Below are 23209 nucleotides of genomic sequence, written 5' to 3'. Positions count from 1 at the left end.
CATTAAACTTTATCGTTACAATATCTTGCCGAGGTAATGACATAAACAAATAATACGGGGATTACAGCTTTTGTACGGCATACAAAGGATCATATTATACTTCAATTATAAAACCAAAATGAAAACAAAAGGACTTGGGACACTGAATAGAACATTTTCTTGGCACAAATTTAAGCAGTTTGGTGGAGGAGTAGAATAGTTTAAATGTATTTAGAAAATGTTGAAAGCAGGAGGTGGAGTCTCTCCATTTACAACAATGAAAATATACACAGTATCAATTACATTTCTACCCACATCATTCACAAAATATAAAATATGATTTACATTTAAACGTGGAAAGATTGTGATTTTGAGAGATAACCACTCTCTAATTTCACGCTAGAATGTGACACAGGACACGTAGAAAAGAGATGCTCTGTGGTTTTATCCAGGGAAATAACAAAATGCACAGCTTGACTTAACACCTTTGAACCGATTATTAAGAAAATTGGACATCGGACCAAGTTCTGTGATAAATTATAGACTTAAGTTTCAAACCCTGCGCCCTGGCTGCACTCCTCTGACTCCACCAGCAGAGGGCGCACTCGGCCCGCGCTGTGCTCTGAGCGGTGACACCCACGGGCCCCGCGGAGGACCAGTCTTTCCGGGATTGGAGCACAAACTCCGGCGTGGCGCAGCGTGAGAGTCCCGGACGTGGTTCGGCAGCAGACCTGGTTTTGAACGTTTGATGATCGAGACTGAAACGATCCGGAGGAAAACACGAAAAACACGCTCGGCCTTTGGCACAACACGGACGCACAGCTGCCTACGACTGCGGCTAACTGCGGACAGCTAGCGCAAAGAGCTAGCCACGAAACAACACGGGTAATGCAAACTTCAGATCTAAATAACTATGGTCATGCAAACTTTAGATCTAAACATCTCGGGTAATGCAAACTTTAGACCTAAACAACATGGGTAATGCAAACTTTAGACCTAAACAACACGGGTAATGCAAACTTTAGACCTAAACAACACGGGTAATGCAAACTTTAGACCTAAACAACACGGGTAATGCAAACTTTAGACCTAAACAACATGGGCAATGCAAACTTTAGACCTAAACAACACGGGTAATGCAAACTTTAGACCTAAACAACACGGGTAATGTAAACTTTAGACCTAAACAACACGGGTAATGCAAACTTTAGACCTAAACAACACGGGTAATGTAAACTTTAGACCTAAACAACACGGGTAATGCAAACTTTAGACCTAAACAACACGGGTAATGTAAACTTTAGACCTAAACAACACGGGTAATGCAAACTTTAGACCTAAACAACACGGGTAATGCAAACTTTAGACCTAAACAACATGGGCAATGCAAACTTTAGCCACGAAACAACAGGGGTATTGCAAACTTTAGACCTAAATAACACGGATAATGCAAACTTTACACCTAAATAACACGGATAATGCAAACTTTACACCTAAATAACACGGATAATGCAAACTTTAGACACGAAACAATACGGGTTATACAAACTTTTGTCTGGCACAGACGCAGTCCCTCAGTGTCTGAACTAACCTCTTTTATGCAGTATTAGTATCATTACTATGTGGGTGTTATGAGGATGTTATGTGCATGTTGTGTGTGTGCTGTGTGTGTTATGTATGTTGTTTGTGTGCGTTGTGTGTGTTGTCTGCATACTATTTATGTGTTAAGTGGTGTATGTGTGTTATTTGTTGTGTTATGTGCGTCTTATGTGTTATGTGCATGTTATGAGTTATGTACATGTTATGTGTGTTACGTGCATTTTATGTGTTTGTGTTATGTGTTGTGTGCGTGCTATGTGCATCTTCTGTGTGTGTTATGTGTTATTATGTGCATGTTATGTGTTATGTGCGTGTTATGCGTTATGTGTGTGTTATGTGTTTTACGTGCGTCTTATGTGTTCTCTGTGTGTTCTGTGCATGTTGTGTGTGTGTTGTGTGTGTGTTCTGTGCATGCTTTTGCAGTTGTAGCTTCCTCCTCCTTGAGATGTCATCCAGGTTCCACACAGCTCGTATTAACACGTTTACGGCAGGTGAAATGTCATGTTGTGCAGTTATATTTGTGATCTGTGCTGTCGCATGTTCTGGATAACTTGTAAATTGAGTTTATAAAGGTAGTCATGTGACTGGGGACGTATAGGTCAACGCAATAGGTCGCGGCTGTGGCCGTTTTCCTGAAGTAACAGAGGAATCTGAGCCATGAGCTTTGTTTTTGACAGAGCAATCTGTGATATTAACATGAATAACATCAAAACATTTTTACTCATTTACAAAACGTGACTATACGCTTGGTTTTGAAAGAAATTTAATTGAGATTTGAAATTCAACATTCCACACCTCGCCGAATTTGCAGCCCCGTGTCCTCTGTCCCAGAAGATTGATCCAAAACCACTGATTTGTCTTAGTTTTATACAAGAAAGGTCACGGATGTCTCTATTTTTGACCAATCTGACCCTCGCCAACAGTAAAGACGGAATATACTGTCATTAGTTTATTTAAAACACAGAAAAACCTGCTTTAAAATGAGCATAAGGCAAAAATAGCACCGACAGAAGCCCCTCGGATTAAACCAAAAACTGTACAAAGAAGTGCACTAAGTGACATCAGCCGCAGCGTTCAGCTCCAAATGAAGCTCATCGAGGCTAGCAGTTATAGCTGCCAATGTGGAGCAGAGTTCCATATTTGGAATTCTGAGCACGAGTATCATAGCAACCAAAGAGCCAATCCAGAGCGAGTCTCTTAAAGGTAACACCTGTTGAAGGTTCTCTCCTACACCGCTGGTTTAGCAGGAGCAGGCGCTTAGCAACACTATCAATCAAACCTGTCGCTAATGCTAGCGGAAGTGACCTCGGGGAAAGAAGGCGCCTGATTTGTCTGTTATTAATGTTCATATCTTGATTTACAGACACAATAGTGAAATAAAAACCCCAGGATCATGTAGAGCGGGTTAATATGAACATTTAAGAACAAAATGATGAGTCTGATGGCAGCAGTTACAGAGAGGAGCCACAGTTTTTACACAGAAAGAGAATTGGAGGATGAGTCGATGGAGCTGAAAGCACGCCCATGATCAGTTCCTGTTTGGAACGCTGCGGCTAGCAGGTTAGCTTTGTTCATTTATATATACAGTCTATGGTAAGAACCCAAGAGCAGGTTTAAACAGCTGAATGAAACACTTGAGTTGTTTGCATCTGTGATGAGCCAGAGAAGTTATTCATTCAAACTTTTATGGCTTAAATCTGATCATATTGACAAAAATGAATAAAACTGAACCAAAATGTCCCAGTAGAGCAAAGGAAACATACACACAAGAAATACGGACCCCAAATAGGTACACTTCTCTCTCATATTAAACAAGTGGCAGGGCAAAAGGGCAGTCAAGTTTGTCATCTGTTACCAAGGTTTTCTTACTTATATCAAAAATGGTAATTGTAGCCTAAACATATATCTGTTTTGTTTTTTTTTAAACTGTATTTATAGGTTTTGATGAATAATAATGCAAAAAATATTTATTTATATATATATATATATATATATATATATATATATATATATATATATATATATATATATATATAATAAATTAAAATAAAAGATGCAGGCCTTGGCCTCCGCCTTGGCCTTCACCTACTTAAACCAAACCACAGTTTCCACAATGTTTATCTGTCATTCCTCCACAAACCCCCATAATGCATCACAGTGAGCTCGTGTAAACCCCCATAATGCATCACAGTGAGCTCGTGTAAACCCCCATAATGCATCACAGTGAGCTCGTGTAAACCCCTATAATGCATCACGGTGGGCCCGTGTGAACCCCCATAATGCATCACTGTGAGCCCGTGTGAACTAAACATATTTTGAAGTGTCACTTGTGTTTTTCCAGGGATGTCGGAGCTTAGTCTTGAGGCCGAGTCGGGGAGGACCTCAGAGGAGTCTCAGGTGGATTATCAGGGAAATGACAGAACAAAACAGAGCCGGCGTGAAGAACATGCAGTGGGCAGGGTCAAAGAGGGCGGGGCCAAAGAAGGAAATGACAGTACAAAACAGAACCTGAGTGAGGAACATGCAGAGGACAGGGCCGAAGAGGGCGGGGCCAACGAATTCTACGAGGTTGATATAGAGGGAGGAGAAGCAAAAGATGAGAAGGGACATAAGAATGAGAAAGGAGGAGAGGGAGAAAGTCAGAATGAGAGAGGAGGAGGAGAGAGTCAGAATGAGAGAGGAGGAGGAGAGACTGAAGATAGGATTAAGGTTGAAAATGAACGAGAAGAAGAGGGGAGCCAGGACGAGAGACAAGGAAGAGGAGGTGGAGGAGGAGGCAGTGATGATGATGGTGGAACATCAGGATCTCCAGAGGAGGGCGGAGTTTCAAAGGAGGAACTGGAGGTGATGTGCTTTGGCTCAGTCCGTAGTGGTGGGGTCAGTGTCGGTGTCGGATGTGTCTTGGTCATAGTGGTGGCAGGTTCTTCACTGAAAATCAGATTTTAGAGGCAATCTCTCAACATTGTGGTGTGGTACAAGGCAATTTTATTTGAATGGCACAGTTTACATAATATTCATTTGAACACAGATGTAAGTAGGTGCCATTTTTTTGAATCAGGTTTGAATAGGTGAGGGGCTTTTTTCTTTTTGACCATAGTGAGTTTGGATGATGCTCTGATGTGTTTTGGGAGACGCAAATATGAACATTTAAGACCAAAATGACGAGCTTCACAGCAGCAGTTACAGAGAGAGGGGACACAGTTTTTACTCAGAAAGTGAATTGGAGCCAGAGCCAGTAGCATGCTCATGATCACTTCCTGTTTGGAACGCAGTTAGCTATGCCCATTTATATAAACAGTCTATAGTATTAACACAGGAAATGGTCTCTGCGCAAAACCACAGACTTTTACTTGTTTAAAATTCACTGGAGACCCATGGATATATATTACACTAGTCTATGTGTCATACATTCAGATTCAGATTCAGCTCAACATCGTCATAGACATATTCAGGAAAGGTTCATTTCTGTCAGTTGGACTTTTTTAGTATCGATACCTGTGAATATGAGTCTCTAGTTTTGATATTGGCTTTGGTATCAATGAGGATTTGATTTTCGATACTTTTGATACCAGGCTGTACCACATCCCTGTGTTGAAACATTGCATTTTGAGTATATTTCTTTCTTGTTTCTTGGTGTTCTAATGTTTGGGCTTGTACAGTAGTGCAGGGTGGTTCTGGGACTTTGAGCGTCTCACTCTGTTACGGCTCTTTTGCTCTATTACGGCTCTTTTGCTCTGTTACGGCTCTTTTGCTCTGTTACGGCTCTTTTGCTCTGTTACGGCTCTTTTGCTCTGTTACGGCTCTTTTGCTCTGTTACGGCTCTTTTGCTCTGTTACGGCTCTTTTGCTCTGCTACGGCTCAAGTGGGAAGACGATTGTCCCGTTGCTGTTTCACTGCTTGAAATGTGAAATCATTGTTGGAGCTGATTACAAATGGCATGTTTATTGTTATTATGTGTTTAAAGTAAAATATGCGTGTATTAGCATGGATCTGACCCGACCGTGTGACAGTGTGTGACAGTGTGTGTCAGTGTGTGACAGTGTGTGACAGTGTGTGTCAGTGTGTGTCAGTGTGTGTCAGTGTGTGTCAGTGTGTGTCAGTGTGTGTCAGTGTGTGTCAGTGTGTGTCAGTGTGTGTCAGTGTGTGACAGTGTGTGACAGTGTGTGTCAGTGTGTGTCAGAACCTGTGTCAGAACCTGTGTCAGAGCGTATGTCAGTGTAGATCTGATCCGAGTGTGTCACTGTGTGTGTCAGAGCGTGTGTCAGTGTCTGTGTCAGTGTCAGAGCGGTCAGATCCACCGACCCACAGGTCAGTGGTGCAATTCCAGCTCCCACTGATGAATGCTGTTGTTGTGTCCTAGGGCAAAACACTTTACCCCCCTTGCCCCACTGTCTGTGTACATTGGTGTGTGAATGTGTGTGTGATTGTAAAGCTCTGTATAAACGTGACAGTTTATCTTTATATGAAATGCCATTTTAATGACAGAATTTACTTTGATTTGGGTAATAGGATCATTTTGCTTTAGTTCTTACTGAATATAACAATACATGTGAAGAACATGGAACTCTGCAGCAGCCACATTTTAATACAATGACCTCAGAAAACTTGTTTTTAATGAAATATTTATGTGCCGACAATAGATGCATTAAACCTGCACAGGCGCCTTTGTTTCATGAAGCGGAAGTCATTTGAAGCTTCTCCATAAGCATAAGCACATCCCAGTGTGGCCCCAGTGCGGCCCCTGTGCGGCCCCAGTGCGGCCCCTGTGCGGCCTCAGTGTGACCCCAGTGTGGCCCCAGTGTGGCCCCAGTGTGGCCCCTGTGTGGCCCCTGTGTGGCCCCAGTGTGGCTCCAGTGTGGCCCCAGTGTGGCCCCTGTGTGGCCCCATTGTGGCCCCTGTGTGGCCCCAGTGTGGCCCCAGTGTGGCCCCAGTGTGGCCCCAGTGTGGCCCCAGTGTGGCCCCAGTGTGGCCCCAGTGTGGCCCCAGTGTGGCCCCAGTGTGGCCCCAGTGTGGCCCCTGTGCGGCCCCTGTGCGGCCCCTGTGCGGCCCCAGTGCGACCCCAGTGCGGCCCCAGTGCGACCCCAGTGCGACCCCAGTGTGGCCCCTGTGTGGCCCCAGTGTGGCCCCTGTGTGGCCCCAGTGTGGCCCCAGTGTGGCCCCAGTGTGGCCCCTGTGTGGCCCCAGTGTGGCCCCAGTGTGGCCCCAGTGTGGCCCCTGTGTGGCCCCAGTGCGACCCCAGTGTGGCCCCAGTGTGGCCCCTGTGCGGCCCCTGTGCGGCCCCTGTGCGGCCTCAGTGTGACCCCAGTGTGGCCCCAGTGTGGTCCCTGTGTGACCCCAGTGTGACCCCAGTGTGGCCCCTGTGTGACCCCAGTGTGGCCCCTGTGTGGCCCCTGTGTGGCCCCTGTGTGGCCCCTGTGTGGCCCCAGTGTGAGCGGCACAGACTCCAGACCTGCAGCTCATTGTGGGGCTGGAATTAGGGGCGGCTCCACACATTTTGGATTCATTTAACACGGTTATTTAGAGTTTGAGTTACTGTTTTAAACCAGTTTAGATGCACCTGCCCCTGGAGTCATGTATAAAAACACAATATGAATCATTTTAAATTCTTTGTGTTTCCCCCCATCATTGTATTGTTCTGACCATGAACAGAACTATTATTATATTTATTGTCCTGAAGAATGGGCCTCATATAAAACTGATCAAAAGAGCTGCTCACTTTGTTCCAGACATTTCCGCGAGCATCGCTTTTGTTGTTCGGGTTGTATTATTTAGCACGGGGCTGATCTCGACAATAAAAGTTCTATATGGACAGAGCCGTTTTAAAGCTTCAGAGTCACTGCAGTGTTGATGTGTTATCAAGAGGTGAAACCTTTCCCAAGTTCTCCATCGAAAGGAATGGAATTCACATTTAATAGGAAGAGCCATCACAAAGAGAGTGCGGTTTAGAGCGTTTATGGAAAAAGTGGGTGGGGCCGAGTCAGGTCAATAGAAGTCTGAATTCTTCTTATTATTATTAGGGCTGTTCTCAAAATATCGACACTGTAATAAATCATTAGGTCCCTTGCGCAGACTGTGTGAAGAAGTGACTGAGTGAGTGTGACGTCACTCACGGTATTCAGCTCCAAATGAAGCTCATCGAGGCTAGAGGTTATAGCGGCCAAGTCCCATATTTGGAATTCCAACCACGAGTATCATAGCAACCAACTCGTAGGATTCGGCAGCGTCACGTAGTCATTTTGGTACAAATGAAAAAAATGAGCTGCTCTAGTGTGATGTACAGCTATCCATAGGGGGCGCCGACAACATGCAGAGCTTTGTTGTGATGACGTTTATGGCAACGTTGGCTCCCATTGGACACCACAGTTTTCTAACACGGAAGTCAGCGGACTTGTTTTATTTATGAAGTGGTTTTAGATGAATATTGTGATTTAACATGTGTTAATTATGCCAAAATGATCAGGGGTCACAGATGAGAACCATAGAGACACAAGCACAGTAGGGCGGGTTTAAAAACACTTGTTCCTCTTAGAGTCTCTAACACACTGTCAGGACAGACCACATGTGTCTCATGTGTCTTTAAAGTATTTATGAGTGGATACTGGACACGTCCTCATAGTCACACTGGCCTCTAGAGGGAAGGTAGTTTCACGCAGTGTTGGAGAATACTGAAAATTTGTACTCGAGTAAAAGTACAGTTACACGCCTAACAATTTACTCAATTACAAGTACTGCTGCCAAAATTCTACTGAAGTAAAAGAAAAATACTACTGGGAGTACTAGTATAAAGTATTTATGAGCGGGATACTGGACACTGAACGCCTGGGTTCACAGGGGAACAAATGAAGCGCTGTGTGGAGGTGGAGGTGACAGTGATTTCTGTAGAACAGACAGAGCGCTGTGTGGAGGTGGAGGTGACCTCTGTAGAACATACGGAGCGCTGTGTGGAGGTGGAGACGACCTCTGTAGAACAGACGGAGCGCTGTGTGGAGGTGGAGGTGGAGCTGATCTCTGTAGAACAGACGGAGCGCTGTGTGGGGGTGGAGCTGATCTCTGTAGAACAGATGGAGTGCTGTGTGGAGGTGGAGGTGATCTCTGTAGAACAGACGGAGCGCTAGGTGGAGGTGGAGCTGATCTCTGTAGAACAGACGGAGCGCTGTGTGGAGGTGGAGGCGAGCTCTGTAGAACAGACGGAGCGCTGTGTGGAGGTGGAGCTGATCTCTGTAGAACAGACGGAGCGCTGTGTGGAGGTGGAGCTGATCTCTGTAGAACAGACGGAGCGCTGTGTGGAGGTGGAGACGACCTCTGTAGAACAGACGGAGCGCTGTGTGGAGGTGGAGGTGATCTCTGTAGAACAGATGGAGTGCTGTGTGGAGGTGAGGTGGAGGTGATACCATGTAAAAGATGTTTTGAGATGCAAACACATGACACTGTTTTATTACATCAGTCCTGAGGTTGGTGACGTTAACAGGAAGCACTACAGTTATGTGAGATCATAAAATATAATAAATGGTAAATGATTAAAAACAGACATAGTAACTGAAGGTGGAGCGGTGTAGGAAAATGGTTAAAGACAGACGTAGTAACTGAAGGTGGAGCGGTGTAGGAAAATGGTTAAAGACAGACGTAGTAACTGAAGGTGGAGCGGTGTAGGAAAATGAACGGCTCGGGTCTGTTTTGGTGCAAATGCCACAGATTTCACATGTGCTAATCTAAATCAAATAAACTTTCAGATGGGCTTTAACTCAGTCCTTTTGTGCTCGTGTCTGTCTCTAGTTCTCGTCTGTGACCCCTGTGGATCATTATGTTATGATTTATACATTTTAAATCACAATATTCATCTAAAACCACTTAATATAAGAAACAAAATGGCATCTTGTAAATAAGAGATTAAAGATTACACAAAAAAATACAACTTCAGAGGCTCAATGAGAAGAAACGACTAGAACATGGTTAAACATTTGAAGAGAACAGGGAGGATTTAAAACTACACTGTGGAACATGGTTAAAGATCTGAACAGTTTGACTGTTGTGATTTCATCCCTTTTCCCCGTTTTCATCTAAAACTCCCAAAGACCCAGAGCTGCTAAAGTCACATGACCCAGATACCGCGTTATGATAGGCCTGTGGCTGTTTTAAGCCCCGCCTCATTGAGGTCACAGTGACTTCCTGTAAACTTTTATTGTGGCGATGTGACTGTCCCAGTTCTTACGTCCAACACAGCTGTGCCCAGGGCAGGTTCCACATCATGGGTTTTATTGCCAAACTAATGTTGTCTCAACCTAGTGGCTCTGTGGAGCAACATCTAAGTATGCAGCAATGCCATTAGATTTAAGCATGGTCCTATACGTCCTCGAAAACCTGGAGAATAACTATCCTGTTTTCCACACATGGAAAACACATGGAAAATGAGAAAAAAAGGCCAAATGTCCTGGAAAATATACATTTAGTGTTTGAAACTGTCTCCTGTTTATTGAATTAAATTCAACATTTCTGCCCCCTACTGGAGCAGCTGGGCTTTTAAAAACCTCTGAGATCCTCCATAATGCAGGAGACTCCACGTTTAGTACATGTATAGTACATGTATAGTACACGTATAGTACACGTATAGTACACGTATAGTACTATATGTGCACTATATGTGCTTTATATGTGCATTATATGCACACTATATCTGTAGTATATGTGAACTACACGTTTACTATGTGTGCTATAATGTATATAATATATATATATATATATATATATATAAAGAAAAAAATGTGCATACTGTGACTGTCCACTAGATGGCAGTCCTTCTGTGTTCTGTGAATGACTACACACACCATAAGTCTGTGTGTGTTGCAGGAGGACATTATGGCTGAGGACGCACACAGGAGCTCAGCCGCAGAGATCCCGGTCACTACCAACGGAGAAGTGGACCAGCACCTGGAGGAGGTCTGCCAGAGGGTGAGGCCCTGCCCACTGCACCTGTCATGTCCAACTACAGCACCTGTCACGTCCCTCTGCAGCACCTGTCATGTCCCTCTGCAGCACCTGTCAAGTCCACATACAGCACCTGTCATGTCCTCCTACAGCACCTGTCATGTCCTCCTGCAGCACCTGTCAAGTGCAAATACAGCACCTGTCATGTCCTCCTACAGCACCTGTCATGTCCTCCTACAGCACCTGTCATGTCCTCCTGCAGCACCTGTCACGTGCAAATACAGCACCTGTCATGTCCTCCTGCAGCACCTGTCATGTCCTCATACAGCACCTGTCATGTCCTCCTACAGCACCTGTCATGTCCTCCTACAGCACCTGTCATGTCCTCCTGCAGCACCTGTCACGTGCAAATACAGCACCTGTCATGTCCTCCTGCAGCACCTGTCATGTCCTCCTGCAGCACCTGTCATGTCCTCCTGCAGCACCTGTCATGTCCTCATACAGCACCTGTCATGTCCTCCTACAGCACCTGTCATGTCCTCCTGCAGCACCTGTCACGTGCAAATACAGCACCTGTCATGTCCTCCTGCAGCACCTGTCATGTCCTCATACAGCACCTGTCATGTCCACATACAGCACCTGTCATGTCCTCCTGCAGCACCTGTCACGTGCAAATACAGCACCTGTCATGTCCTCCTGCAGCACCTGTCATGTCCTCATACAGCACCTGTCATGTCCTCATACAGCACCTGTCATGTCCACATACAGCACCTGTCATGTCCACATACAGCACCTGTCATGTCCACATACAGCACCTGTCATGTCCTCATACAGCACCTGTCATGTCCACATACAGCACCTGTCAAGTCCACATACAGCACCTGTCATGTCCTCCTGCAGCACCTGTCATGTCCTCATACAGCACCTGTCATGTCCACATACAGCACCTGTCATGTCCTCCTACAGCACCTGTCATGTCCTCCTGCAGCACCTGTCACGTGCAAATACAGCACCTGTCATGTCCTCCTGCAGCACCTGTCATGTCCTCATACAGCACCTGTCATGTCCTCCTGCAGCACCTGTCATGTCCATCTACAGCACCTGTCATGTCCTCCTGCAGCACCTGTCATGTCCACATACAGCACCTGTCATGTCCTCCTACAGCACCTGTCATGTCCTCCTGCAGCACCTGTCATGTCCTCATACAGCACCTGTCATGTCCTCCTGCAGCACCTGTCATGTCCATCTACAGGCTAAAGCCTAAGGTCTAAAATCTGAAGCTTAAGTTCTAATGTCTAAAGCCTAAGGTCTAAAGTGGAAAGCCTGATGTCTAAACCCTAAAGTCTAATCCCTAAGGTCTGAAGTCTAACATCTAAAGCCTAATGCCTAAATCCCAAAGTCTAAAGTCTAAAGCCTAAGGTCTAAAGTTTAAAGCCTAAGGTCTAAAGTCTAAACCCTAAGGCCTAAAGTTTAAAGCCTAAGGCCTAAAGTTTAAAGCCTAAGGCCTAAAGTTTAAAGCCTAAGGTCTAAAGTTTAAAGCTTAAGGTCTAAAGTTTAAAGCCTAAGGTCTAAAGTTTAAAGCCTAAGGTCTAAAGTTTAAAGCCTAAGGTCTAAAGTTTAAAGCCTAAGGTCTAAAGTTTAAAGCCTAAGGTCTAAAGCCTAAGGTCTAAAGTTTAAAGCCTAAGGTCTAAAGTTTAAAGCCTAAGGTCTAAAGTTTAAAGCCTAAGGTCTAAAGTTTAAAGCCTAAGGTCTAAAGTTTAAAGCCTAAAGCCTAAGGTCTAAAGTTTAAAGCCTAAGGTCTAAAGCCTAAAGTTTAAAGCCTAAGGTCTAAAGTTTAAAGCCTAAGGTCTAAAGTTTAAAGCCTAAGGTCTAAAGTTTAAAGCCTAAAGTTTAAAGCCTAAGGTCTAAAGTTTAAAGCCTAAGGTCTAAAGTTTAAAGCCTAAGGTCTAAAGTTTAAAGCCTAAAGTTTAAAGCCTAAAGTTTAAAGCCTAAGGTCTAAAGTTTAAAGCCTAAGGTCTAAAGTTTAAAGCCTAAGGTCTAAAGTTTAAAGCCTAAGGTCTAAAGTTTAAAGCCTAAGGTCTAAAGTTTAAAGCCTAAGGTCTAAAGTTTAAAGTTTAAAGCCTAAGGTCTAAAGCCTAAAGTTTAAAGCCTAAGGTCTAAAGTTTAAAGCCTAAGGTCTAAAGTTTAAAGCCTAAGGTCTAAAGTTTAAAGCCTAAGGTCTAAAGTTTAAAGCCTAAGGTCTAAAGTTTAAAGCCTAAAGTTTAAAGCCTAAGGTCTAAAGTTTAAAGCCTAAGGTCTAAAGTTTAAAGCCTAAAGTTTAAAGCCTAAAGTTTAAAGCCTAAGGTCTAAAGTTTAAAGCCTAAGGTCTAAAGTTTAAAGCCTAAGGTCTAAAGTTTAAAGCCTAAGGTCTAAAGTTTAAAGCCTAAAGTTTAAAGCCTAAGGTCTAAAGTTTAAAGCCTAAAGTTTAAAGCCTAAGGTCTAAAGTTTAAAGCCTAAGGTCTAAAGTTTAAAGCCTAAAGTTTAAAGCCTAAGGTCTAAAGTTTAAAGCCTAAGGTCTAAAGTTTAAAGCCTAAAGTTTAAAGCCTAAGGTCTAAAGTTTAAAGCCTAAAGTTTAAAGCCTAAAGTTTAAAGCCTAAGGTCTAAAGTTTAAAGCCTAAAGTTTAAAGCCTAAGGTCTAAAGTTTAAAGCCTAAAGTTTAAAGCCTAAGGTCTAAAGTTTAAAGCCTAAGGTGTAAAGCCTAAGGTCTAAAGTTTAAAGCCTAAGGTCTAAAGTTTAAAGCCTAAGGTCTAAAGTTTAAAGCCTAAGGTCTAAAGTTTAAAGCCTAAAGTTTAAAGCCTAAGGTCTAAAGTTTAAAGCCTAAAGTTTAAAGCCTAAGGTCTAAAGTTTAAAGCCTAAAGTTTAAAGCCTAAGGTCTAAAGTTTAAAGCCTAAAGTTTAAAGCCTAAGGTTTAAAGCCTAAGGTCTAAAGTTTAAAGCCTAAAGTTTAAAGCCTAAGGTCTAAAGTTTAAAGCCTAAAGTTTAAAGCCTAAGGTCTAAAGTTTAAAGCCTAAAGTTTAAAGCCTAAGGTCTAAAGTTTAAAGCCTAAGGTCTAAAGTTTAAAGCCTAAAGTTTAAAGCCTAAGGTCTAAAGTTTAAAGCCTAAGGTCTAAAGTTTAAAGCCTAAGGTCTAAAGTCTAAAGCCTAAGGTCTAAAGTTTAAAGCCTAAGGTCTAAAGTCTAAAGCCTAAGGTCTAAAGTTTAAAGCCTAAAGTTTAAAGCCTAAGGTCTAAAGTTTAAAGCCTAAGGTCTAAAGTTTAAAGCCTAAGGTCTAAAGTTTAAAGCCTAAGGTCTAAAGTTTAAAGCCTAAAGTTTAAAGCCTAAGGTCTAAAGTTTAAAGCCTAAGGTCTAAAGTTTAAAGCCTAAGGTCTAAAGTCTAAAGCCTAAGGTCTAAAGTCTAAAGCCTAAGGTCTAAAGTTTAAAGCCTAAGGTCTAAAGTTTCAAATCTAAACCCTAACGTCTAAAGCCTGAGGTCTAAGGCAGGGATCAGGAACCTTTTTGACTCAAAGAGCCATGAAAGCAAAATATTTGTTAATTTATTTTAAGTGAGAGCCATAGAATATATTTTAAGACTGAATTAAACTAAATGTGAGTATAATAAGCCTCTCAATTAATTCTTTTAATGTTGTTATTTAATGTTGTTATAATACTCACCATTAATGTGACTTCTGGTGCTGCATGGATTTGCTGATGCTTTGTATTCTGGTTGGTACTTGGTGAGGTTAAGCTTCATGCAAGCGTTGAGGCTTTTATCCGCTAAACGTGATTGTAGGTTGGACTTGATGTTTTGAAGATGTGAGAATGACTGCTCACATGCATATGCACATCCAAACATGGCCAATACTCACACGCTGCAGTGTGTGGGATGTGACAGGAAGTGCGTTCCAAGTTTTGATAATCAGCTGGTCTTCGGCTTGAAGTTTTTTCATTTCTCGCCAACTCCCCTTTCTGTCATGTGATTCTTTCAAAATCTTCATTCAGTGACTTGAACTTATTCACCCACATCTCTGAGGCCTTCAGGTCAGCCACTTCTGCTTCAAAATCTCTGACGGAGACACCAGGAATGTAACTCAGGTCGGCTGTGTTCAGTGAACACTCGTTTGGATGGGTGATGAACTTAAAAAGATGAGTGTGCTCATGAAACTCTCCAAAGCGTGCTTTGAATGACTGTAGGAGGCTGGATGTGGGTTGCAAGACTTTCTTATCGCCGGCAGTATATCTTGCAATTACAGTGAACTGCGACAAATGGCTTACGTCTGTTGACTCATCCAAAGGACGGCGCTGCATTTCTGTCCTTCACGTGCGTTTTTTCCACTTGGTTTGCCATCATGATGGTACGATCATGAACAGTTCTTGCCGACAGAGGCATGTCTTATATCCATTTGATCATCTTGTCTTTGTTCGGAAGATCATCAAAAAGTTCATTGGCTCTCTCCACAAAGGCGAATTCTTCGGTCAATTCGTCCTGAAATGTACGATGCTCCTCATCTTTTTTTCTTTTCGCCATCTTCTTTGTCGAAGGGTTAGTTTTAAGCTAATGATCGAGCACACTGATTCAAAAGGGGGCGTTTACCTGTTTACCCAGCAACTGCAAAAGTAGGCTATCATCCAATTAAAATAATGGACAATTGCTCCTGTAGACAACTGCAGCCCTGAACACGACATGAGCAGCGGAAAATCGATGGATGGATTAAAACAAGTGAGAATATTTTATGTTTTATCTGCGAGCCAGATGCAATCATCAAAAGAGGCACACCTGGCTCGCGAGCCATACGTTCCCGACCCCTGGTCTAAGGTCTAAAGCCTAAGGTCTAAAGCCTAAGGCCTAAAGCCTAAGGTCTAAAGCTTAAGATCATAAGGCTGGAGCCTAAAATCTGAAGCCTAAGGTCTAAGGTCTAACGTTTAAAGTCTAAAACACAGGGCCTGGTGTAGTACTGTTTAATACTGTTTAAAACGCTTTATTACTGTTTATTATTGTGTATTACTGTTTAATACTGTTTATTACTCTTTATTACTGCTTATTACTGTTTACTGTTATTTATTACTGTTTAGTAGTGCTAATTATTCCTTATTACTGTTGATAACTTTATTATTGTTTAATACTATTTATTTCTGTTGATTACTGCTTATTATTGTTTAGAACGGTTTATTATTGTTTATTACTGCTTATTACTGTTTATTATTGTGTGCTGCATATTGACCCAAACTTGATTCTGTTTGTGTTCAGGACTCGTACTCCGGCAGCCCTGGAGCTCTCAGCCTGTCCGACTCCTGTGTGGCAAACAGCTTCTCTTCAACAGCAGGGGGCACCGTGGACACTGAAGGTGACCACAGTTTCAGTGTTTTCAGTATTTTACCCTGAAGCTGAAATGGTTAATATGTGCTACTCTTTAAAAATGTTTTTATTGGGATTAAACTGTCAAACTCTATTTCAATACTAAGGAAGGGAAGCAATGCTCGATACTTGATACCAATACCGATACCAGATACCACAATGATAATAAAAACATCAAAACATAATTTCTTCAGTCGGTATACTGTCATGTTCGCCATTAAATGGTACTTTCTTTTACATTCACGTGTGACCTTATACATGGGTAATCCCTCAGTCGTCCTCTGGGTTTGTGTCGGTCCATTTCAATTCAATGTAAATGTAATTCTTTCCTCTGATCTCATCCTTTCATCTCACTTCCTTTTTCCACAATGCAAATGTTCCATAGAAGACATGGCCTTGAAAATATTTGTCTGCAACAAAAACATCAATAAATTGAGTGTAAATCCCAGTTTATGTTCAGACTTTATACAGATGCATGAATAATGGGGCATTGTGGATACATCAGGGGCCTGTTCCCCTTCCTCGCCGGTCGCTCGCCGGTCGCTCGCCGGGTGCTTGCATTATGAAGCTTGTGTTATTGTAACGATTCCTCTTCTGTAATGAACTCCACATAAGCATGTGACAATATTCACTCCACCATTATAATTGTAACCCTCTCATGTCTCGTTGTTCAGGTCAGATGAAAGGAGCACTGGTGCTGTCCGATGAGCTCAAGAGCCCGGCTCTGGAGAAACTAGAACTGGTCCGAAAATGGAGCATCAACACATACAAAGTAAGTATGTTTTTAATTTGTACTTTTAAATTCCATGAACAGTAAGTAGTCTTATTGCATCAGTGTATATGTCCAACCAGGATATTGACTGAACCAATATTTAGAAGCTGAAGCAGTGTGGGATCGGTGCATTCCTAGGTTCCTAATGTGTCTTATACTTGTTCAGATTCAGCTCAACATCATTATAAACATATTCAGGGAAGGTTCATTTCTGTCAATGGGACTGTTTTAGTATCAATTAGGATCTGATTTTTGATACTTTTGCCACCCAACAGTGCACCAGGCAGATCCTGTCAGAGAAGCTGGGCAAAGGTTCCAAGACGGTGGACTTGGAGCTGGAAGCACAGATCGAGGTTCTCCGGGACAACAAGAGAAAGTACCAGCACGTGACCCGCCTGGCCCAGACGCTGGCCGCTCAGCTCACCCACATCATGCAAACGCAGAAGCAGCTGGGGGACGCTTTTGCCGACCTCAGCCTCAAGTCTCCTGAGCTCCACGTAAGAACATTCCCGTCGTTTTGGTTGATGGAGTCTGAAGCCCTCCACATGCTACAGGCTCATTCACCTGGTTTAGGCCCTGCTCCACTTCAGGGAGCAACTCTGAATCCTCGTGTTTGTGGTGTCAGTGTGACTGTGTTTATTAGTGCTAATTACTCCTTATTACTGTTTAGAACTGTTTATTATTGTTTAATACTCTTTATTACTGCTCCACTTCAGTGAGTGACTCTAGATCCACGTGTGTGTGGTGTCAGTGTGACTCTGAGCTGCTCTGTCATATCGCGACCATAGACTGTTTATATAAATGGACATAGCTAGCCGCCACGTTCCAAACAGGAAGTGATCATAAGTGCATGATCCAGCTCCATCGACTCTGGCTCCAGTTCATTTTCTGTGTAAAAACTGTGTCCCCTTTTTCTAACTGCTGCTGTCAGACTCATCATTTTGGACTTAAATTTTTGTATTAACCTGTTCTACCTGGTCCTGGGTTTTTTATTTCACTATTGTGTCTGTAAATCAAGATATGAACATTAATAACAGACAAATCAGGCACCTTCTTTCCCCAAGGTCACTCCTGCTAGAGTTAGCAACAGGTTTGGAAGGGGTATTACCTTCAACAGCCTCGCTCTGGATTGGCTCTTTTGTTGCTTGTGGTCAGAATTTCAAATATGGAACTCTGCTCCATATTAGCTCCTATGACTGCTCTAGCCTCAATGAGTTTCATTTGGAGCCGAACGCTGTGGTGACGTCACACTCACTCAGTCCACTTTTTTATACAGACTATGATCATAACCACAAAACATGACCACAGCAACAATCAATAAAGGGAGTGACGGACACAGAGGCGCCAGATACAAACTCAGGAAACAGCCAAAATAATGAGGTGACTTTATGACTCAGCTCTGTGAAGTCAAACTGCAGCTTCTCATCCATATTATCCACTAGAGTTTATCTCCTGCAACTACTGAGCTCAGTCCATAGAACAGAGGCGTTACCCCACTTGAAGAGTTCTTTAAAAGTGAAGAGGGGCAGTAGCAGTAGACCATAGCTCGTACACACAATTATTCTGTTTTTTCTAAACTCTGGCAGCTGTTGTTTTGGTTATAGAGGCTAAACTGTATAAACGTGTGTCATTAGGAGGAGTTTGGTTACAACGCTGAGACCCAAAAGCTTTTGTCCAAAAATGGCGAGACTCTGCTGGCTGCCATCAACTTCTTCATCTCCAGCGTGAACACTCTGGTGGACAAGACCATCGAAGACACCATGATCAACATCAAACAGTACGAGACCGCCAGGTAACGCCTCCATCCAGGTGTATCTGAATATGCACATGTCAAATGGGCCCATTGTAATTACTGCAGTATAGTGTTGGCACAATACTAACATTTCAATACTCGATACTGATCCCGATACCATGACGATAAAAACGTTCTTTCTTTAGACACTTTTTTTAGACAATGTGCTGTTCTACAGTAAATGTTGCGTATGTGTTCTATTCCCATGTCTTATATCTACATAATCCCTCAGTGTACAGTAGGTTCATAGTGGACTGTGTGTGTGTGTGTGTGTGTGTGTGTGTGTATACTAGTCTGTGTCTTATACTTGTTCAGTTGTAGCTCAACATCATTATAAACATATTTAGGAAAGGATTTTTTTAGTATTGATACCTATGAAACATGAGGATCTAGTTTCGATATTAGTTTTAGTATCAATTAGAATCTGAATTTCGATACTACTTTTCTTGACCCTTATTGAAACATTGTGTTTCTTGAAATGCTCATTCAGTTCTTATGTCGTCCTGTTCTTTGAAAATACCAGATTTTAATGTTTTGTCTTTTAAATTACTTCACATCATAAATTCGATGTTAGTCCAGACAGTTACTCTTTACTCTTACTGGAGTAATGTCTTGAACCACTACTTTACTACTTTGTACTTTGAAGTATTACTCTTACTTGCAATACAGTACAGTTTTAGCAGGGAAAACATTTAAAATAATTTTCCAGACATGGAAAATGAGAATCATCTGGGCATTGGTGTCACATATGGGTGTCCTTTATTTTGAGTTCCACCTGAAAATATTTTTGGGTCATTTACATAATAAAATATTATACTTTTGTATTTGGGTCCAACCTTAGGCTTAAAGCAAAGTGCCTTACATTAAAGTCAACAAAAAAACAACAACAAATGTACAGGTAAAAAGGATCCACAGGTACAGAACAAGAAAACCTGTATGTCCTGTCTAGTGTTAAACACACGGGAGAAGAGGCGGGGCTATCGTTAAACACCAGGGAGAAGAGGCGGGGCTAGTGTTAAACACCAGGGAGAAGAGGCGGGGCTAGTGTTAAACACCAGGGAGAAGAGGCGGGGCTAGTGTTAAACACCAGGGAGAAGAGGCGGGGCTAGTGTTAAACACCAGGGAGAAGAGGCGGGGCTAGTGTTAAACACCAGGGAGAAGAGGCGGGACTAGCGTTAAACACACAGGAGAAGAGGCGGGACTAGCGTTAAACACCAGGGAGAAGAGGCGGGGCTAGCGTTAAACACCAGGGAGAAGAGGCGGGACTAGCGTTAAACACCAGGGAGAAGAGGCGGGACTAGCGTTAAACACCAGGGAGAAGAGGCGGGACTAGCGTTAAACACCAGGGAGAAGAGGCGGGACTAGCGTTAAACACCAGGGAGAAGAGGCGGGGCTAGCGTTAAACACCAGGGAGAAGAGGCGGGGCTAGCGTTAAACACCAGGGAGAAGAGGCGGGACTAGCGTTAAACACCAGGGAGAAGAGGCGGGGCTAGCGTTAAACACCAGGGAGAAGAGGCGGGGCTAGCGTTAAACACCAGGGAGAAGAGGCGGGGCTAGCGTTAAACACCAGGGAGAAGAGGCGGGACTAGCGTTAAACACACGGGAGAAGAGGCGGGGCTAGCGTTAAACACCAGGGAGAAGAGGCGGGGCTAGCGTTAAACACACGGGAGAAGAGGCGGGGCTAGCGTTAAACACACGGGAGAAGAGGCGGGGCTAGCGTTAAACACACGGGAGAAGAGGCGGGGCTAGCGTTAAACACACGGGAGAAGAGGCGGGGCTAGCGTTAAACACCAGGGAGAAGAGGCGGGACTAGCGTTAAACACCAGGGAGAAGAGGCGGGGCTAGCGTTAAACACACGGGAGAAGAGGCGGGACTAGCGTTAAACACCAGGGAGAAGAGGCGGGACTAGCGTTAAACACCAGGGAGAAGAGGCGGGACTAGCGTTAAACACACGGGAGAAGAGGCGGGACTAGCGTTAAACACACGGGAGAAGAGGCGGGGCTAGCGTTAAACACACGGGAGAAGAGGCGGGGCTAGCGTTAAACACACGGGAGAAGAGGCGGGGCTAGCGTTAAACACACGGGAGAAGAGGCGGGGCTAGCGTTAAACACACGGGAGAAGAGGCGGGGCTAGCGTTAAACACACGGGAGAAGAGGCGGGGCTAGCGTTAAACACCAGGGAGAAGAGGCGGGGCTAGCGTTAAACACCAGGGAGAAGAGGCCGGGCTAGCGTTAAACACACGGGAGAAGAGGCGGGGCTAGCGTTAAACACACGGGAGAAGAGGCGGGGCTAGCGTTAAACACACGGGAGAAGAGGCGGGGCTAGCGTTAAACACACGGGAGAAGAGGCGGGGCTAGCGTTAAACACCAGGGAGAAGAGGCGGGACTAGCGTTAAACACCAGGGAGAAGAGGCGGGGCTAGCGTTAAACACACGGGAGAAGAGGCGGGACTAGCGTTAAACACCAGGGAGAAGAGGCGGGACTAGCGTTAAACACCAGGGAGAAGAGGCGGGACTAGCGTTAAACACACGGGAGAAGAGGCGGGGCTAGCGTTAAACACACGGGAGAAGAGGCGGGGCTAGCGTTAAACACACGGGAGAAGAGGCGGGGCTAGCGTTAAACACACGGGAGAAGAGGCGGGGCTAGCGTTAAACACCAGGGAGAAGAGGCGGGGCTAGCGTTAAACACCAGGGAGAAGAGGCGGGGCTAGCGTTAAACACCAGGGAGAAGAGGCGGGGCTAGCGTTAAACACACGGGAGAAGAGGCGGGGCTAGCGTTAAACACACGGGAGAAGAGGCGGGGCTAGCGTTAAACACACGGGAGAAGAGGCGGGGCTAGCGTTAAACACCAGGGAGAAGAGGCGGGGCTAGCGTTAAACACCAGGGAGAAGAGGCGGGGCTAGCGTTAAACACACGGGAGAAGAGGCGGGGCTAGCGTTAAACACACGGGAGAAGAGGCGGGGCTAGCGTTAAACACACGGGAGAAGAGGCGGGGCTAGCGTTAAACACACGGGAGAAGAGGCGGGGCTAGCGTTAAACACACGGGAGAGAGGGTTCAGATCCACTGACCCACAGGTTGACAGTGATTCTAGCTCCCACAGATGAATGCTGTCATTGTGTCCTTGGGCAAGACACTTAACCCCCCCGTCCCCAGTGTGTGTGTGTACACTGGTGTGAGTGTGTGTGTGTATGAATGTGCGTATGTGAATGTGTGTGTGGTTCCTGATGTTAAACACTTTGAGCCTTGAAGGTGGAAAAACTCTTTGGACGTTGTTCCTTCATGTTTGTCCAGGGTGGAGTATGACGCCTACCGCACAGACCTGGAGGAGCTGAACCTGGGCCCGCGCGATGCCAACACTGTACCCAGGATCGAAGTGTCCCAGCAGCAGTTCCAAATCCATCGAGAGAAATATGAAAAGATGAGGAACGACGTCTCCATCAAACTCAAGTTCCTCGAAGAAAACAAGGTCAGACATGAACACGCATAAATAACACGGATGTATAATTTTTAAATGCAATGTGACTCGACTCGTGTTATCATGACACTAACATTTGACACTTAATTTTTAGCCTTTTTAAAGCTCTTATGTCACACAAAACTGAGTCTCGTGAGCTTTAAGTCATGTTCTAATGCTGTTTCCTCCTCAAAAACAGACTGGAGTTGTGTTTTGTTTCATTCATACATGTTTGAGTAACACTTTATTATTAGTCTGTTACATCTCCAAAGCTCAAAATGCAATGTTTCGCCTTGTGATTTCAAGTTAACAGCTCCTTTTACCTTTAGCTCAGTAGAGATTGTCAATTCCAGGGCTGAAATGATCCAAATGATTCTAGTGAAGGTGTATGGTGTTTAAAAACACCAGGAGCACTTCCTGTATTACCACATGATGATATCACAAAGTGGAGCAGAGTGTTTTCAGATTTAGAGAAGAACTCAGCCTAAATATGCAGAGTTTGTGTGTTAAACATGTGAGAATGAAACAAAACACAACTCCAGATCTGTTTGTGACGAGGAAACCACAGATCAGAGAATAGAGTCATGTGGGCCTCTAAATGGGGCCTATAGAATAATGTATATTAAATAAAACTTAAATTTTAAACATATACTGTTTATAAAACCAAAAAAGAAATTATGACAAACACACATAGATCTGAACTTGTTTGTTTTACAGGTGAAAGTGTTGCACAATCAGCTGATCCTCTTCCACAACGCCATTGCTGCATACTATGCTGGGAACCAGCAGCAGCTGGAGCAGACGCTCAAGCAGTTCCACATCAAGTTAAAAATGCCAGGAGCAGACGGGCCGTCCTGGTTAGAGGAGACCCACTAAATCCTGAGCTCCACAGGCTCAATGTGGATACAGCTCATGGTCCACACAAACTACAGGATCGTCCTTGTTCAACGTGATCTGCCTTTGAAACCTTTGAGAACTGTACATGTTTTAAAGACAAAGACTCTACAATCTTATATTTACACATCCAGATCTGAGAATCATAAAAATGCACTTTTGTACTTTCTTTGTTTAAAACTAAACAAATGCTGCGATTTGTAAATGGCATTTTTATTTTTCCAGCATATGAATGTCATCAGCCAGCACAGGCTCTTTATGGCAGCTGCAGGGGCCACATTAAAGAGGGGTTATTCTTTAACTTTTCTCCTATGTTAACTCGTTCTCACAAAACATGTCTGAAGAGGTTTTAGATGTCATCCACGCATGTTTGGGTAATTTAGGGATCTCTCCTGGGCCCTATTCCAACCATCCTTAAGTTAGCCGTTAA

General features: G+C 43.9%; 1 protein-coding gene across 2 annotated transcripts; it reads left to right on the top strand.

The window, feature by feature from the left end:
- Positions 1 to 599: 599 nt before the first annotated feature.
- arfip1 (ADP-ribosylation factor interacting protein 1 (arfaptin 1)) lies at positions 600 to 22951 on the top strand. 2 transcript variants are annotated; one of them, XM_055224543.1, is made up of 9 exons: positions 600 to 864; positions 3920 to 4422; positions 10423 to 10524; positions 15761 to 15857; positions 16543 to 16640; positions 16916 to 17137; positions 18275 to 18432; positions 21723 to 21897; positions 22603 to 22951. In XM_055224543.1, the coding sequence occupies exons 2-9, from the start codon at positions 3922 to 3924 to the stop codon at positions 22759 to 22761; spliced, it is 1512 nt and encodes a 503-aa protein (XP_055080518.1). In that variant the 5' UTR covers positions 600 to 864; positions 3920 to 3921; the 3' UTR covers positions 22762 to 22951. The 2 variants fall into 2 exon arrangements, with proteins under 2 accessions (XP_055080518.1, XP_033829051.1); XM_033973160.2 differs by lacking the exon at positions 3920 to 4422.
- The last annotated feature ends 258 nt before the right edge of the window (positions 22952 to 23209 follow it).

The sequence above is a fragment of the Periophthalmus magnuspinnatus genome, chromosome 1, assembly GCF_009829125.3.
Source record: "Periophthalmus magnuspinnatus isolate fPerMag1 chromosome 1, fPerMag1.2.pri, whole genome shotgun sequence".
Taxonomy (NCBI): domain Eukaryota; kingdom Metazoa; phylum Chordata; class Actinopteri; order Gobiiformes; family Gobiidae; genus Periophthalmus; species Periophthalmus magnuspinnatus.
Note: the sequence above shows the minus strand (reverse complement) of the source record. Positions and strands in the feature narration are given on the sequence as shown.

What these genes read in the sequence shown, in the direction of transcription:
- arfip1 (XM_055224543.1), top strand. Translation starts at nt 3,922, where the DNA reads ATGTCGGAGCTTAGTCTTGAGGCCGAGTCGGGGAGGACCTCAGAGGAG. An exon ending in TGGAGGAGGTCTGCCAGAGG is followed by an intron (nt 10,525 to 15,760) that starts GTGAGGCCCTGC and finishes GTTTGTGTTCAG; the next exon opens with GACTCGTACTCCGGCAGCCC. An exon ending in GGGCACCGTGGACACTGAAG is followed by an intron (nt 15,858 to 16,542) that starts GTGACCACAGTT and finishes CTCGTTGTTCAG; the next exon opens with GTCAGATGAAAGGAGCACTG.